The sequence below is a fragment of the Danio rerio genome, chromosome 10, assembly GCF_049306965.1.
Source record: "Danio rerio strain Tuebingen ecotype United States chromosome 10, GRCz12tu, whole genome shotgun sequence".
NCBI classification, from domain to species: domain Eukaryota; kingdom Metazoa; phylum Chordata; class Actinopteri; order Cypriniformes; family Danionidae; genus Danio; species Danio rerio.
Window position 1 is genome coordinate 37760413 of NC_133185.1, and position 18184 is coordinate 37778596.

Below are 18184 nucleotides of genomic sequence, written 5' to 3' on the forward strand. Positions count from 1 at the left end.
GTGTTCAAGACAGAAAGAAATCACTTAATGGTGTGTTTATGTTCTCCCATGATTAATCTTTATAAATTATTATTAGAAATGCATTCAATCAAATAACTAGTGTAAACGCTGTTAGTTGTGATTAATTCTTCAAATGCGAGTTATTCATACTCTGTCTTGCTGTATCAAAACCAACATAGGCTCATTCTGAAAAGGTAGCCCTATATACATTTCTGAAGATTGCAAATGCAAAATACGTCACAGGAGCTACGTTTATTTGCAGTTTGTTTTTCACGAATCCACCAGGGGCCACTGTGTACGCTTTTTGAGATCTCAAATTTCTCTCACAAGTGCCATTCGCGCCTGCTTTTCTCGCGTAAACCCTGGCTGCTGTCGACTGACTGACCGATTCACTGACCCATCATCCTCCTTCCCCAAACCCAACCAATAGTGTTTTTAAAATCACAGATTGACCCGTCGACCCACTTCCCTTAACCCAACCGACAGTTTTAAAAAACAATCCAGAAAAAGAATTGGCCTCGCCTCATTTTTCCTACGTTTTCATATTTTACCACATTCTCACCCTGTTATTTACTTGTTTATTTTATTGTTTTGGCTTTTTGTCTTACCCGCTTTCTGGAACCGTTTTTTTGCCAGCTTCGAACCCCATCGTCGTGGTCAACTCTTCTCTGCATCTCAAGTCTGTTGATGTATGCAGCAAGCTACTGGACAAACTGGTAACAGTGGGAAAGCCGTCTATACGGAGCAGTCAACTGGTAAGCGTTAAAAGGAACGGCGTCAAACCACCCATATCGTTCACTTTAAACATGAAATCACGGGTCAATCTTTGATTTTGAAAATACTATTGGTTTGGTTTAGGGAAGGAGGAGGGTGGGTAAGTGGATCGGTCAGTCAGTCAAACAGTCAGTCGACAGCGGCCTCTGGTGGATTTATGCGAGACAAGCAGGAGCGAATGACACATGCGAGAGAAATTTAAGATCTTAAAAAGTATACACAGCAACCACTGGTGGATTCGAGAAAACAAAAACTGCAAAAAAAAAAAAAACTCACATCCTGGGAGGTATTTGGTGCTCTCCAGAAATGTATATAAGGGTACATATTCAGTATGAGCCTAGGTTGACCAAAACACGAGGATTACAAATGAAACTGGTGTTTCCTTCCACTATTTAATTTGCTTGCTCATGTGTCGCCCTGAGTACTCCAGTGCAAGTGATGAATTCTCAATAACAACATCCCAACACAAGTGGTCACAAGAGACGCATCTGAACACGTGCTAATACCTTGGAATTAAGAATCTATGTAGACCATGTTCAAACTCGGTCCTGGAGGGCTGATGTCCTGCATAGTTTAGCTTCAACTTGCTTCAACACACCTGCCTGGAAGTTTGTAGTTTTCTTTAAAAAGAGCTTGATTAGCTGGTTCAGGTGTGTTTAATTGGGGTTGGAACTAAAATATGTAGGACACTGGCCCTCCAAGACCGAGTTTGGACACCTTTGATGTAGACCATTTGTGCTCTCCCTGACATACAAGAGTTTTTCTGATCATAAGAACATATTCAGCTTGAGTATCTTTGGCTACTTCTTTGTTTTGACCTGTGCATATTGCTTTTGCCTCCTACTCATCATCTCACGGCTAAACGAGCGCTCGCTGTGGTGCTAAAAAAAAAAGGAAAAAGTGAAGGAAAAATTGAATCATATACAGCGCTCTTTTGCATAATGTTTCCGTGATGTACGGAGCAGATGTTCTAACGCTCTTGCTCTGTCTCTCCTCATCTCTTTTTCACAGTAATTGCCCTTTCTCCTTGGCTGCAGCTCTGGCCCGCGGTACAGCAGACAGCATCCTGCAAAGTGATCTCTCCTTGTACCATCTCAACAAGAGTGTTGAGGACGGGACTGAGACTGAGACAGAAACGGAGACACAGACCCGTAAGTGCACTCCATCACATAAACCTAAACTAGAAACACTTAAAGGGGTAGTTCACGCAAAGATTTGAAATCGGTCATCATTTACACTCCTTTTACCTCTTTGAGTTGAAGGCATTTTGAAGAATGTTGGAAAATGGTATCCATTGACCTCCATAGCATTTGATTTTCCTACTAATGTTTTTATTTAGTGAGTACTGATCGGGTCAGTGTGATTATCGGCCGATACAGAGCATCCCTAATAAATACACATAAATATACACATGCTCGCGTGACAAGTAAGAACCAATGAGATTTAATATTCCATGGGATTCCAGCAAATCGGGCTTCCGCTTGTTCTTTTTTATTTATGTTAAGTAAATGTTCACTGGCCAATGTATTATATATTTATATGTGAATAAAACGAAAAAAAAAAAAAAAGAATTGGACTAAGTAGCTTGCATAATATTTTTTATTCTTGTTATGAATTATTTGAAATGTCAGATTTTTGGGTGAACAGACATCTTAGGGGCAGAAATCTCTTTTATTTGATTAAAAATATCTTCATTTGTGGTCTGATGAACAAATTTCCCCTGTTTGGAATGACAAGATTGTGAACACATGATGACAAACCCTTTAAAAAATGAAATACGACGAGTATGACGCAAGTCTACCATTGATTTATTCAGATTTTCTTGACACTCATGCCCCATCTGAAGTCATGCCGTGTGAATAAATCCAGCTGAAGTCTTGCTATCGAGTATAATATCTGATCTAAATGTAGGCCGTTCTGCACAATTTTAAGCCTCCTATTCAACTGCAAATGTAGGTCACTTACTAACTTAACGGTGGCCTGAATTGCTTTCTTATCTTTCTATATTGGAATTGAAATGGCAAAGGAATTTGAGGTGGGAACAGCTGCTAATGCACCACAGCTTTGACTGGTGAGGAAAGGAGAGCTCATGTCAGCTTTAATTGCACATCTAATAGATCTTCGAAGATCAATTCGTATTTGAACGTCTGACAGCTCCATTTGTTTTGATATGTGTCCAGTCTGATTCATTTACTACTTCACTTCAAGACTCTTTCTCTATGGCAATAACTGAAAACGGTCAAATGAAAGTGTCACAATCTTTTTGATGACCTGACATATAAATGTTGATATGCATGGGGTTAGGGATGCATGTTTTAATATGGTATAGGTTTTAAGTCTACATTAAGATTTTTATACTGTAGGTATTTGATTCTTTTATTATTGAAATTAATATTTAATAAACTTATATAAAGTATATACAGTCAAGCCAGAGATCAGAAAATATTCATACCCCTGGCAAATTCTGACTTGATGTTACTTTTATTCAACCAGCAAGTTTTTTTTTGTTTGTTTTTTTTTTTTTTGTACCAGAAATGACACAGACTTCTCCTAAAAGATAATAACACAATGCACAAGAGGCATCATTGTGAAAAAAAAATATTTCTCAGCTTTTATGTCCATTTAAACAAAAATGTAAGTCAGAATTTGCCAGGGATTTGAATAGTTTTGGGTTTATATATATGCAGTGCATCCGGAAAGTATTGATAGTGCTTCACATTTTCCACATTTTTTATGTTACAGCCTTATTCCAAAATGGATTAAATTCATTTATTTCCTCAAATTCTACACACAATACCCCATAATACCCCAGATTTTTTTATTGTTGCAAATTTATTTAAAATAAAAAAGCTGAAAAATCAGATATACAGAAGTATTCACAGCCTTTACCGTGGAGCTCTAAATTGAGCTCAGGTACATTCTGTTTCCACTGATCATTCATGAGATGTTTAAGCAGCTTAATTGGAGTTCACCTGTGGTAAGTTCAGTTGATTGGACATGATTTGAAAAGGCATACACCTGTCTTTATAAGGTCCCAGGGTTGGCAGTGCATGTCAAAGCACAAACCAAGCATGAAGGAATTGTCTGTAGACCTCTGAGACAGGACTGTCTGGAGACACAAGGCTGGGAAAAGTTACAAAAATATTTCTGCTGCTCTGAAAGTTCCTATAAGCACAGTGTCCTCCATCATTCATAAGTGGAAGATGTTTGAACCACCAGGACTCTTCTTAAAGCAGGCCAGCAATCTAAGCTGATTGATCAGTGGGGAAGGGCCTTAGTCAGGGAGGTGATCAATAAACGGATGGTCACTCTGTCTGAGCTCCAGCATTGTTCTGTGGAGAGAGGAGAACTTTACAGAAGGACAACCATCTGTGCAGCAATCTATCAATCAGGCCTGTATGGTAGAATGGCCAGCCGGAAGCCACTCCTCTTCTGGAGTTTGCCAAAAGGCATCTAAAGGACTCTCAGACCATAAGAAACAAAATTCTTTGGTCTCCTTAGAGTGAATGCCAGGCGTTACATTTGGGGAAAACCAGGCACCGCTTATCACCAGGCTAATAACATATCTACAGTGAAGCATGATGGTGGCAGCATCATGCTGTGGGGATGTTTTTCAGCAGCAGGAACTGGAAGACTAGTCAGGATAGAGGGAAAGATGAATGCAGTAATGTACAGAGACATCCTGAATGAAAACCTGCTTCAGAGTGCTCTTGACCTCAGACTGGGACAACGGTTCATCTTCCAGCAGGACAATAACCCAAAGCACACCCCCCACAAAATATCAGTGAAGTAGCTTCACAACAACTCTGCGAATGTCCTTGAGTGGCCCATTGTCATTATGGGGTAATGTGTGTAGAATGTTGAGGAAATAAATTACTTTAATTCATTTTGGAATAAGGCTGTAACATAAAAAAATGTGGAAAAATAAAGTGCTATGTATACTTTCCGGACGCACTGTATACATATACATTTTACTAGAATTTGTTATATGCAAAAATACTTTTTATTGTAACATGTTTAGGAATATAGATTTTAAAAAATCCTCCATAACAGGAAAGTTAATTCAATTTACAGCATAGCATATATCTTTACAGCAGCCCAATCTCTCAAGGAAACATAACTTTTTGTATATTAGTGGTTTGTTTGCTCAAATTCATACAAGTTCAGTCTAACAAAAATGTAGGATTTTAAAAGGAGGTGTGGCACCAACTCCCCCCTAAACCCAACTGTCATTGGGGGATGTGCAAATTGTCCTAAACTGTACAAACTCATCCGAATTAGCCAATCAAAAAGTTACGAATTGTCTTGAGATAATGTTGGTATTGCAAGTAATTTCATATATCCCAGCACGCACACAACCTCATAAGACCTCATTTCGCTCGTGATGTCAGTTGTCTAGTCAGCATCTAAGGACAATGTTATTTTGACATCCAATAACGACTTCAAATGACGTTGATATTTGATTGATTTTAGGTTGTGTTGGAAAGTGACCAAAATCCAACGTCGAGCCAACATCTTAAACCGACGTCATAATTACGTCAAATACTGACATTTATTCGTCATGTATAGCAACCAAAATACAACATCTTATAGACGTCATAGTGGTAACGTCCACACAACGTCAAGCTGTATCATTATTGATATTTGGTTGATTTTAGGTTGGATGCTGGACATTTTTCATTTCCAAACAAAATGAAACGTCTCAACAATGTTGGGGTACAGCGTCAATCGAACATCATGTTGACTTTCTGCGCCTGCTGGGATGCTGCATGAATTTCAATTAAATCTAATTTTATCTATCTTTCTATCTATCCGCTTTTTGAATTCAGACAAAATAGTGTCTTGTGTGTCTCCTGTTCATTTAATCAAACGTTCTCATTTTGCCATAGTGAATTATGGGAAATGTAGTTTGTTCCGTCTTGCTCAACCAAACAGATTTAAATTCTGCTTGGTACTGCTGGTGACTCAGAGACAACACGTTTCATCTTTAATTATGACTGACAGCAATTTGTTTCAGTCATAATTCTTTAACAGACAAGCCCTTGACTGGGGAAAGAAAAAGTTCAGAGTTCCCCCGCTGGTAATTACGACATTGCGTCGGCGTTCATGTGCACTGATCTCATAAATACAATCATCCCGACAAGCCATGAAGGCTGCAATAATTCCCTGTGCTGTTTCACATCCAGCTATTTCCGTCATGAGTACACGAAGCACACTAATCCCTTACACTTTCCTGAATGGACGCTAGATTTATGCGGCCAGATGGATGCATTGAGTTTAAGCACTGTTCAAAAATACGTCAGAGCTGGAGATCTCCACTTGGGTAGAGTCTGGTTTTCCTCAGTCGGGACAGCTGATCAATTGGTTTCAGCTTGAGGTTTAGGCCTACATGACGTGACCCATTCCAGCAGCACAGATTCTGCTGAGTGCAAGTCTTAGCAGTGGAAACGACTGACATAAGTACACAGACGTCTGCTCAGGGCAAAGGCAGTACATACTGTTCACCAGCGCAGACCTGAGATGGCAGATTAAATTTAGACACTGTGCCCACGGAGACAAGACAGAGAGAGAGCGAGAGAGGGAGAGCGAGCATCTAAAAGGCTAAGGGAAGGGGAAAGAGCATGTAATATCTACTTTTACAGACAATCTAAAAGGCCTCTTTGTCCGCACAATGCTAAAATACATCTGTCAAAAGCAGAACTGCAGATGGATGGATGCACAATAAGGAAGGGGAAATGCAGCCTTTGAAAAAATACGACACTCCATTAGGCAAATCTGGGACTCTGCCATAAGTTTTGGCATGCAAATTCTTTTGTGGGCTTGAGAAACAAATAACTTGATTGCCAATGATGCTGTCAAAAGCTAAGTTTCCTTCCGACTGTTTTTATGTACATTTTGGGACATCATATTAAAAAATGCTTAATGGAAATGCCAAGATGTGTATACATTTTGAAAATTTGCATTAAAATTGTATGCGCACACAATTAAGAGTAGGATAAACTTTTTATCCAATAATAAAAATGCAGATAAACTACGATGGAAACACATTTACTAAATAAACTACAGCATACGCCTAAAAAAATAACACAGACTAGCTGACAAAAGTCTTGTCGCTGATCCCAGTTGTAAGAGCAACAAATAATAACTTGACTTAAGTGGCAGAAGGCAGATGTTTCAGATGAATCAGCTGTTGAACTGCATCCCAATCATCACATATACTGCAGAAGACCTATTGGAACCCTCATGGACCCACGATTCTTACAGAAATCAGTCAAGTTTGGTGAATGAAATTTCATGGTTTGGGAATACATTCAGTATGAGGGCGTGAGTGAGATCTGCAGAGTGAATGGTAACATCAACAGCCTGAGGTATCAAGACATTTGTGCTGCGCATTACATTACAAACCACAGGAGAGGGCAAATTCCTCAGCAGGATAGCGCTCCTTCTCATACTTCAGCCTCCACATCAAAGTTCCTAAAAGCAAAGAAGCTCAATGTGCTTCAGGATTGGCCAGCCCAGTCAACACATGAACATTATTGAGCATGTCTGGGGTAAGATGAAGGAGAAGGCATTGAAGATGAATCCAAAGAATCTTAATGGGGAGTCTTGCAAGAGTGCTTTCTTTGCCATTCCACATGACTCTATTAATAAGTGATTTGAGTCATTGCAGAGATGTATGGATGCAGTCCTCCAAGCTCATGGGAGTCATACACAATGTTAATTCTTTCTCCACTGCACCATGACCTTATATTCTATACTATCATTATTTCTGTTAAGTGACTTTTCTGAGCAAAGTCAGACCTTACTGTCCTAATTAAATAATTAAAAATCAAGGCATGATCATATTTTATTTTAAGTGACACTTTTGTTCTGTTTGATTAATTGGATGGAAACAGTTCCAGTTTTGCATATAAATCTTGTTATTGTATTGGATGGATACATTGCTAATTAATGTGGTCCACATCCCCATTTTGGGTAATATTTGTTTTTTATTAGTATATGCAAAAATCATACAAATACAAGAAAACATCAACAAATAACAAATACAAAGCAACAAAACAAAAACAAAAACAACAACAATATAGTCAGGTACTGGTATGTGCGTGAGTGTGCATGTGTGTGTGTGTGTATGCATGTAAAGGGAACTTGGTGGACAGGTCAGAGTACATACATAAGGAACAATAACAGTCAATAAATGATGCAAGTGTCACAGATATAAATAAAACATATAGAAAGAAACCAGTCAGAGGTAGGGAGTAACAACAATGCTTATTAATGTATGATAGTAAAAATGAAAGTAAAAAGAAAGAAAGGACAATGGTAATGATAACTGACAATAATAATAAATCACAAGTGCTACACCAGCAATCTTATTGATACCATGTATATTTAAAACCCATAAGGAAAACCGCTACTCTTGTCCATCAAATAATTGATAGTGTATTCAGAAATGCTTTGTGAGATGAGCAGCATATAGAGCGTTATATAGATCACAGGTGGTTGAGAAGGGACAGCGTGTTTCAGAGATATTGATGAGAACTTCACAGAATAAAGGAACGTCAGATTTAGTCCGATGAGACGAGAGCTGGAACAATCCCATCATCATTAACCAGTCACCTCCCTCTCCCTCTCCCTCTCTCTCTCTCTTTCTCAGTTGGCAGATGGCCTCTTTTGCCCACTGTCCTCAATTCCGCTTCCACTGTGCATTTAATCAGCAGCTCATGCACTCTTCCTTTCCAATATCATATTAGAGTCAAATCTGTTTGGCTTGTGAGCAAATAAACAGCACTGTCTGTTCACGTATGGTACATGTATGTGCTGTTTTTAGTGCTGTGACATATACAAGCAATGGCTTATTAGTCATGACGATGAATCTAAGCAGCTTGGTTTTTGTATGTGTAGCATGCAATGGTGTAACGTAACGGATTACAAATACTTAAACTACTATAATTGAGTAGTTTTTCTTAGAATGCAGTCAAATCTGTTCGCCTTGTGAGCAAATAAACAGCACTGTCTGTTCATGAAGGATACGTTTGTGTGTTGTTTTAAGTGTTGTGAATATACAAGCAATGGCTGATTAATTATGATGATGCAACACGCAGTGATGTAAAGTAACAAATTACAAATACTATAATATATTCATTCATTTTCTTTTCGGCTTAGTCCTTTTATTAATCTGGGGTCGCCACAGTGAAATGAACCGCCAACTAATCCAGCATATGTTTTACGCAGCGAATGCCCTTCCAGCTGCAACCTGTCACTGGGGAACATCCAAACACACTCATTCACACACATACACTATGGACAATTAAGTTTACTACATGTCTTTGGACTTGTAGGGGAAACTCGGAGGAAACCCAAGCAAACACAGTAAGAACATGCAAACTCCACACAAAACCGCCAACTGTTCCAGCCGGGACTCGAACCGGCAACCTTCTTGCTGTGAGGCGATTGTGCTACCCACCGTGCTGCCCTCCAATAATATAAATGAGTAGTTTATGTTAGGAAATGTACTTAACTAAGTAGTTTTAAAAGTCTTTTTTTTTTTTTTTTACTCGAGTATCTGAATGAGTGCTGAATTAAGTGCTGTCAGGGATGTGGCTTAAAGAAAGGAGCGAGAACTCAAATGCGAGAAAATGATGGACTTATTAATTAAAAATAAAACAAAATCCATCCCGAGTGGGAAAAACATAACTAAAAGACAAAAAAAAACTGACTTGGCTGGGCGGGCCGGGAAGTTCAGGACAAGACACGGCAGGAACATGAAGTATGACAATTGACAAACTGGCACAGGACAGCAGACAAGAGGGAGCTATAAAGAGAAAATATTAACAAACAAACAGGTGAACTGAATAAACTAATAATGGGATATCAAGGAGGGTGGGACTAGACAATAGACGACACAGACAGAACGCAAGACACGAGCACATGATAAATGGAAACACTTTTCTGATCCCATTGCCAACAGAAACCAACTAAACTGGAGCGATGAGAACACCGAGCATGCCCTGTGAGAATACAGACAATTGTTACAATAACCAGCGATCATTCACTGGAGATCGCTGGTTTCCTCTTCATCATAAACTTCACTTCCGCATTCCCCAGGACTACATTTCCATACATGCACTTCTTCCAATCACGCACGCCTGGTCACTCATCTTCCTGATTACATCACCAGCTGAAACCTGTTACAGAGACTGATTACACACAGTATTTAAGCAGCACACACACTCATTCACATTGCCGAGTCTTGTCTACTGTTTGGTGACATTACAACGCGTTATCCTGGTCTTGTTTTCCCGTGTTTTGGTTCTTAGCCCTGTTTATCCTTGTCATCCTGTTTAGCCGCCTGCCTTACGACCTATTGCCTGTTTATTGACTTCGACTCTGGATTTGCCCAAACATACCTGTTCATACCTGTATGGACCACTGCTTGCCTGACAAAGAATAAACCTGCATATTGGATCCTACCTTCTGTTGTGGTGTCACTCCCCGGCGTTACAGAAGACTCGGCCGCAACATGGATCCAGCGGGTATTGCAATCATGCGTCTGCGTCAGGAAGCACGGTCCATAGAAGAGTATGTGGAGGATTTCATCAATCTGGCACATTTGACAACATTGAGTGAGTTATGTCTCATGATCTTTTTTCATGGAGGACTGTCTGAGCCATTGTACTCGACAATGAGATTGCACGAACCCAATGAGACATTAGAACATTATATTGATTTGGCCTTAAGAATGTCTGGGTCCCCCTTCACTGTAGGAGAGGTGGAGGACACCCCTAAATCTTTTTTGGGGGGGGGCAAAGGACAGCAAGACCCGCCAGCCGCGGGGCTTGCAATCCCCTCTACTGACAATATTATGCTTGCATCTCCAGTACTCCTGTCCCCTGTTCACCTGCCTAGACCTCAGCCAGCTCACAAGATGGCTGTCTCCAGTTCCCCATGTCACAAAATGGCCGCCAACATTCCAGCTCACAAGATGGCCGACTCCAGTCCTCCAGCTCACAAGATGGCCGACTCCAGTCCTCCAGCTCACAAGATGGCCGACTCCAGTCCTTCAGCTCACAAGATGGCCGACTCCAGTCCTCCAGCTCACAAGATGGCCGACTCCAGTCCTCCAGCTCACAAGATGGCCGACTCCAGTCCTCCAGCTCACAAGATGGCCGACTCAAGTCCTCCAGCTCACAAGATGGCCGACTCCAGTCCTCCAGCTCACAATGTGGTCACAACCAGCCCTCCAACTCACAATGTGGTAAACGCCAATCTGCCACCAGCTCACAAGATGGTTTCCTGTTCCTTGTCCGTTCCTGCCATAGTTCCTGTTCTAGTTCCTGAAATGCCATCAACTGAGCCCCTAGAATGGCCTCCACCACCTGAGTTACCAGAGCTGCCAGACCCTCCAGAGCTGCCAGACCCTCCAGAGCTGCCAGACCCTCCAGAGCTGCCAGACCCTCCAGAGCTGCCAGACCCTCCAGAGCTGCCAGACCCTCCAGAGCTGCCAGACCCTCCAGAGCTGCCAGACCCTCCAGAGCTGCCAGACCCTCCAGAGCTGCCAGACCCTCCAGAGCTGCCAGACCCTCCAGAGCTGCTAGACACTCCAGTGCTGCCAGATCCTCCAGTGCTGCCAGAGTCGACGCCGCAGCCAGAGTCGACGCCGCAGCCAGAGTCGACGCCGCAGCCAGAGTCGACGCCGCAGCCAGAGTCGACGCCGCAGCCAGAGTCGACGCCGCAGCCAGAGTCGACGCCGCAGCCAGAGTCGACGCCGCAGCCAGAGTCGACGCCGCAGCCAGAGTCGACGCCGCAGCCAGAGTCGACGCCGCAGCCAGAGTCGACGCCGCAGCCAGAGTCGACGCCGCAACCAGAGTCGACTCCGCCTCCTGAGTTTCCTGAATGGCCGCCGCCTCCTGAGTTTCCTGAATGGCCGCCGCCTCCTGAGCTTCCTGAATGGCCGCCACCGCCTGAACTCCCTGAACGGCCGCCGCCGCCGCCTGAACTCCCTGAACGGCCGCCGCCGCCTGAACTCCCTGAACGGCCGCCGCCGCCTGAACTCCCTGAACGGCCGCCGCCGCCTGAACTACCTGAACGGCCACCGCCTCCTAAGCTTCCTCAATGGTCGCAGCCTCATGATCCAGGGCCACTGCAGTTCCACGCTCCAGGCCCTCCGCAGTTCCACGCTCCAGGCCCTCCGCAGTTCCACGCTCCAGGCCCTCCGCAGCTCCACGCTCCAGGCCCTCCGCAGCTCCACGCTCCAGGCCCTCCGCAGCTCCACGCTCCAGGCCCTCCGCAGCTCCACGCTCCAGGCCCTCCGCAGCTCCACGCTCCAGGCCCTCCGCAGCTCCACGCTCCAGGCCCTCCGCAGCTCCACGCTCCAGGCCCTCCGCAGCTCCACGCTCCAGGCCCTCCGCAGCTCCACGCTCCAGGCCCTCCGCAGCTCCACGCTCCAGGCCCTCCGCAGCTCCACGCTCCAGGCCCTCCGCAGCTCCACGCTCCAGGCCCTCCGCAGCTCCACGCTCCAGGCCCTCCGCAGCTCCATGCTCCAGTCCTGCCCCCGCTGCATGGTCCTGGCCCTCCATCCCTCCCCCTGTTCCGCCTCCGCTCCACCTCCCGCCTGAACTGTATTTGGAGCGTCTGGAAGCCGCTCTTTAGAGGGGGGGCTATGTTACAATAACCAGCGATCATTCACTGGAGATCGCTGGTTTCCTCTTCATCATAAACTTCACTTCCGCATTCCCCAGGACTACATTTCCATACATGCACTTCTTCCAATCACGCACGCCTGGTCACTCATCTTCCTGATTACATCACCAGCTGAAACCTGTTACAGAGACTGATTACACACAGTATTTAAGCAGCACACACACTCATTCACATTGCCGAGTCTTGTCTACTGTTTGGTGACATTACAACGCGTTATCCTGGTCTTGTTTTCCCGTGTTTTGGTTCTTAGCCCTGTTTATCCTTGTCATCCTGTTTAGCCGCCTGCCTTACGACCTATTGCCTGTTTATTGACTTCGACTCTGGATTTGCCCAAACATACCTGTTCATACCTGTATGGACCACTGCTTGCCTGACAAAGAATAAACCTGCATATTGGATCCTACCTTCTGTTGTGGTGTCACTCCCCGGCGTTACAACAATACAGATTATGCCCGGACCTTGACGCGGATGTGCGCACAGCTCAAGCATGGCCAAGACGGTGCTCATATATAGACAATGACAGGAAATATGAGTGCTCAACCTGAGAGAACTCGACCCGAGCACAACATACTAGACAAGACAGAACTAGTGTCTGGACTCCTCCACCAAAACAAGAATTAAAATGACCAAAGTGGCAAAGTCCGGACAATATCGGTGCTTTTACTCCACTACTTTCTTGTAACCTGCAGTCACTACCATACAGTATAATCTTACTTTTTTAAGCAACGAGTAAAGTAACACATTACTTAAAAAAATTGAATAATATTTGAGTTACTTTTTTTTTATTACAGTTTTACTTGTTTACTTTGACCTGGTTAAAGAAACTAGGTTCCACTTAATTTTCAGTATCACTATCCCAGCAGAGCTGAAGACAGGTCTTGCAAATGTGTAAACCCTTTCTCATTGGGTTGACACATTTTCCCCACCCTTTTTCAAAACAGTTAACACGGATGTCATTCAAGCAGTCCAAACGTCATTGTTTTAGCTTTGGTAACCAAACAGAAACCAACTATTCCTAACTATTAGAAACTACCAAGATCAGTATGAATTCACTGAAGCGCCGGTTTGACATTCCTTCACAAAAATCTTCAATTAGCAATCAGTCTGCAAACATTAAAAACGGTGGAAGGTCTGTGTTGTTCTGTACCAGTATGGATGGAGGAGGTCAAAAGTGGCTATACTCCCAATAGATTTGACTGTATATTGGTTTACATGTGTTTTCTCTAATATTTACAGTATTTTGTTACTTTTGTCTGTTTTTTTTTTGTTTTTTTTTTAACAGTGTTTCAGTTTTCACACAGTTCGAAACATGTCATGAATTCAATATAAATTTAATCAAAGCATTTCTTTTTCTGGATCCATATCTTTGCAAAAAGGCAAATTTGACAGCCCAAATAGAAAGACAACAAATGGCATTGGCAATAGGCTACAATCGCAAGCAATGGTGCACTGATTCACACTGATTTCTGTATTTTGTTGTCCATTGTGTAAGGATTAATTGAAAGAGATCATACACTTGTTTGCAAGTTGTGTTGTTTGCAGGTAAAACTAGCTTTCGTTGCATATTTTAAATGTTTTGACATGGTATGTGCGTTTTGCAAGCAAAATGTATCATTTTGACGAAGAGTACCACTGTTTAGGCCTGTGTGTTAACTGTGTGGAAAATGTGGAGTTTCAGTTGACGGCTGCATCAAAGCAATCAAGAAAAACTGTAATGGGAGCTACTTTTAGTTTAATTAATTAAATTTTACAAAAGAAATTGCTGAATTAAAATGAATGTGGTCACGTCAAAACACACACTCATTAAGAGAATGCGTTCATTATTCTGAACGCATCTGAGAAAAGAAATGGGGATTGTGTCAATCGAGAGAGATTTTATGTAACAGTTAAGACAAAAAGTACAAAAATAGTGAACACATTGCTTTAAACTTTCATTAATTGGTAAATACGGCATGTATAGCTCTGGGGTCTGGAAGTTCTCAGAAGATAACATTATCCTAAATAATTTATGTTTTTAAAGTTAAATGAAAGTGTGGGTTATACACTGCGTTGTACAGTGTGGTAAGGAAAAGTAAGGTAAAAGTAACGTAAAAAGTAACTAAGTAACGCAACTAGTTACTTTATTGGGGAGTAACTGAACATTGTAATGCATTACTTTCAAAAGTAACTTTCCCCAACACTGGTTACTACTTTTTTTTCTTGTCTACGGTGATTGGCTAAGCAGAATAATCACTCCTGTGATTCCCATCCAATCAAACTGCAAATATAAAAATCACATCAGATACGGATACTGATAAAAATTAAGGATGTCAACAGTATGATGACTGAATTTACCAAATGGCCTTAAATAAATACCATTTATATAGTAACAAACCAATAACTAAACGCACTACAGAATGTTACGTTTTCAAACACATGCACAAAATGGTAACAAGTAACGTGACATTTGTCTCAACAGAGATCGATTCGGTGAAGCTGGCGCGACTTGTCTTCAATAAGCTGTGTGAGACGTGCAGTCAATGGCTAAAAGACTTTCCATATCGCCGCCGTCACTTGCCCTACTATGAGACTTCCATCCATGCTATTAAAAACATGCGCCGGAAGATGGAGGACAAACACGTTGTGATTCCTGACTTCAACACACTCTTCAATCTACAGGTATGACCTTGATTGGGGCTTTGAGTGATGTTTTATTTTTCTCCCAAAAATAATGTAAACTTGTATTTAGTTGTTTGGGATAAAAAACAAACTTAAATAAATTAACATTAATTAAAAAAACAACAAATATATAGATATAAATTTGCTAAAAAAATGACAAAAACAAACAATAACTTTTTAATGAAAACAGAAAAGATAATAACTAGTTATAGTTATCCTTAAAACAAATCTGTACACTTAAATTCATTAAATTTAAAGTATATTTTTAAGTATACTATATGTAGTAAGTATAGATCAATGTACTTGCAATATACATGTAAGGGTACTATTTAATTCTACTTGGGACTAAATAGCGCACTTTTTATGTTTGAGTACACAACTAGTTTAAGAGTACTGTATGTTTTTTTTATTAAATACTTAAACCACATTTATTAATATATAAAAGCACACTTTGAAATATATTCTCATTAAACCACTAACTAGTTTTGTAGTTATTAAACTGCAAGTATATTTTGCTTCAAGTATACTTGAGTTTTTTTAAGTGAACTTAGCAACACAGTATATTTTTTACGTTTTGTTTTAGTTGAATCAAACTAATTGTTCTAGTAATCTCAGCCCAAGTCAAACTGTCTTTTTAGTTAAACTTTGTAAATGATTAAATCATTAAAATAAGTAAAAATAAAACATTTGACTCAGATCGTTTTTTGCAGTGCACTTTGTTTAATATTTATATATAATTTTTGCACATTAAGTAAATTTAAGGTACATGCAGTAAGTAAAAGTACATAAAATAGACACCGAACACACCCATTTCTATTTGTTTAAGAATTCTACTAATTATTTAGTATACTAATACACACTGGAAGGAAGGAAGGAAGGAAGGAAGGAAGGAAGGAAGGATGGAAGAATGGATGAATGGATGGATGGATAGATGGATGGACGAGTTCAGTCAAAGCAGGGTGAATCAGCTTTTACCTACTACGGCCCTCGCTGCTGGAATCAGCTTCCAGAAATGATCAGATGTGCTCCAACTTTAGGCACATTCAAATCAAGACTGAAAACACATCTGTTTAACTGTGCCTTTACTGAATGAGCACTGTGCTACGTCCGACAGATCCTATGATTATGTCTTTCTTTTCTTTTTCTTATTCTTTTATAACCTGTTTTAACACATTTTAATCTGTTTTTAATCATTTTTTATTGTTTGTTTGTTTTTATTTTCTTATACTTGTCTTTTTTATTCTTGTTTATGCACTTTGAATTGCCACTGTGTATGAAATGTGCTATATAAATAAACTTGCCTTGCCTTGCCTTGGATATGGATGGATGGATCGATGGATGGCAGAGATGAAATTATGGGTGGAAGAATGGATGGATGGATGGATGGATGAATGAATGGACGGATTGAAGAGATAAAGTGATGGATGGATGGTCTGTATATGGTCTGTAAGGATGAATGGATGGTTGGATGGAAGAAATAAAATGGTGGGTGGATGGATGGATGGAAGAGATAAAATGATGGATGGATAGATGATCGATGGATGGATGGAACAGATAAAATTATGGATGGACGGATGGATGGATGGATGGAAGGGATAAAATGACGGATGGATGGATAGATGGTCTGTAATATGTAAGATGGATGGATAAATAGACAGACAGGCAGATAAATAGTCTGTAAATGTTAGATGAATGGATGGATGGATGGATGGATGGATGGAAGGGATAAAATGACGGATGGATGGATAGATGGTCTGTAATATGTAAGATGGATGGATAAATAGACAGACAGGCAGATAAATAGTCTGTAAATGTTAGATGGATGGATGGATGGATGGATGGATGGATGGAAACTTCAACTAGTAAACACTAATAGGTTAACTTAGTTTTGTCATGTTGTCCCAACACAAATGGATTATGTGGAACCCAGCATTTTTTGCAGTATAAACTAATTCTTATTCCTCTTTGTTTTTTAATGTGCAAGGACTATGCTTATAATCCAGTTTATTTACTATGACTTTCTTTGTTGCTGTAACAAAATAATAAACTTTACAATAAAACAACACTGGATATAAAAGGCATTTAAACCTGCAGCGCCTTAGATGAGCACCAAGACATGTGACCACCGCTCTGATCCACAATCAAACTGTAAAGCATCTAACAAACATCCCATGATTGTTTTTCATCAAAAACCCATTTTAAGGCCATTGCCGAGCCTCCCATGCCTAAATAAATAGCACTCACAAATGTGAGTCTAGATAGATGCTAAGTGCCGATACACATAGCGTCTCTTTTCACTGTGATAGAGTCGTGCTGAACTTAACATCCCCGAAGAAACGGCATTATGCAATTGCTTTCCTCATTGCCGGTGCAATTTCCATTCGAGCGGGAATGTGCTCCGTCACCGGAAAGCAATAAGTGCGGACAGATTTGCAGTCTCACGTCTAGATCCACTTGATGTTTGAGATGAGACGTGTGGGCTATTGTTCCTCTAATAAGAGCAGACAAGTGTAGCATGACATAAAGGCGCCCTAAAACACGACTGCGGGGGAATATTCAGTCCTAATGATGACACGTTCCATCAATACTCTCTTCACTAACACACTTTACTCATAGACTCTGAGGCGGTTCTTCATCCGTCACATCTGCCAGCCATTTGGAGATAAATGTTGGGCTTTTACTGGTATTATTGGCGAACACTAACATCCCTTTGCCTTAGGCGGAAACAGATCAGAGACCAGTCTCGGCCAGTAAGTGGATAGTGCAATTCAGTGTACAGAGAGAAATGTAAACACAGTTGTTTTATGCGACGAACATGAGAAAACTAGCATGCTTCCATTATAATAAATGATGCACGTACAGTTTTTTTTCAGTCACTTTGCTGCATTTCTCACAACACTATTTACATTTGCACAACAGTTAATGCAATTCTCAAAACAATTAGTCATTTGTGCACATCATAGTAGCAGTTTCTCATTCCTTCCAACACATTGCAGATGCTTTTGGACATGCATTAATTGCTTTCATACAACTCTCTGCTGTTTATAATATT

At 41.1% G+C, this 18184-nt stretch overlaps 1 protein-coding gene and 1 long non-coding RNA gene across 6 annotated transcripts in view; one reads left to right on the top strand and one right to left on the bottom strand.

Annotated features, from left to right (window-relative positions):
• ppm1e (protein phosphatase, Mg2+/Mn2+ dependent, 1E) overlaps window positions 1–18184 on the top strand; it is a 114089-nt gene that overhangs the window by 75555 nt on the left and 20350 nt on the right. For all 5 annotated transcript variants that reach the window (XR_012385912.1, XR_012385910.1, XR_012385911.1 and 2 more), the window contains 2 exon segments: window positions 1786–1925; window positions 14933–15132. Coding sequence is in view for 2 of the 5 variants with exons in the window: in XM_073913979.1 (XP_073770080.1) it covers window positions 1786–1925; window positions 14933–15132 (340 nt within the window). In the remaining 3 variants the exon portion in view is untranslated.
• Window positions 1–18184, bottom strand: part of LOC141376421 (uncharacterized) — a 71678-nt gene that overhangs the window by 24578 nt on the left and 28916 nt on the right. The gene's annotated exons all lie outside the window — the stretch shown is intronic.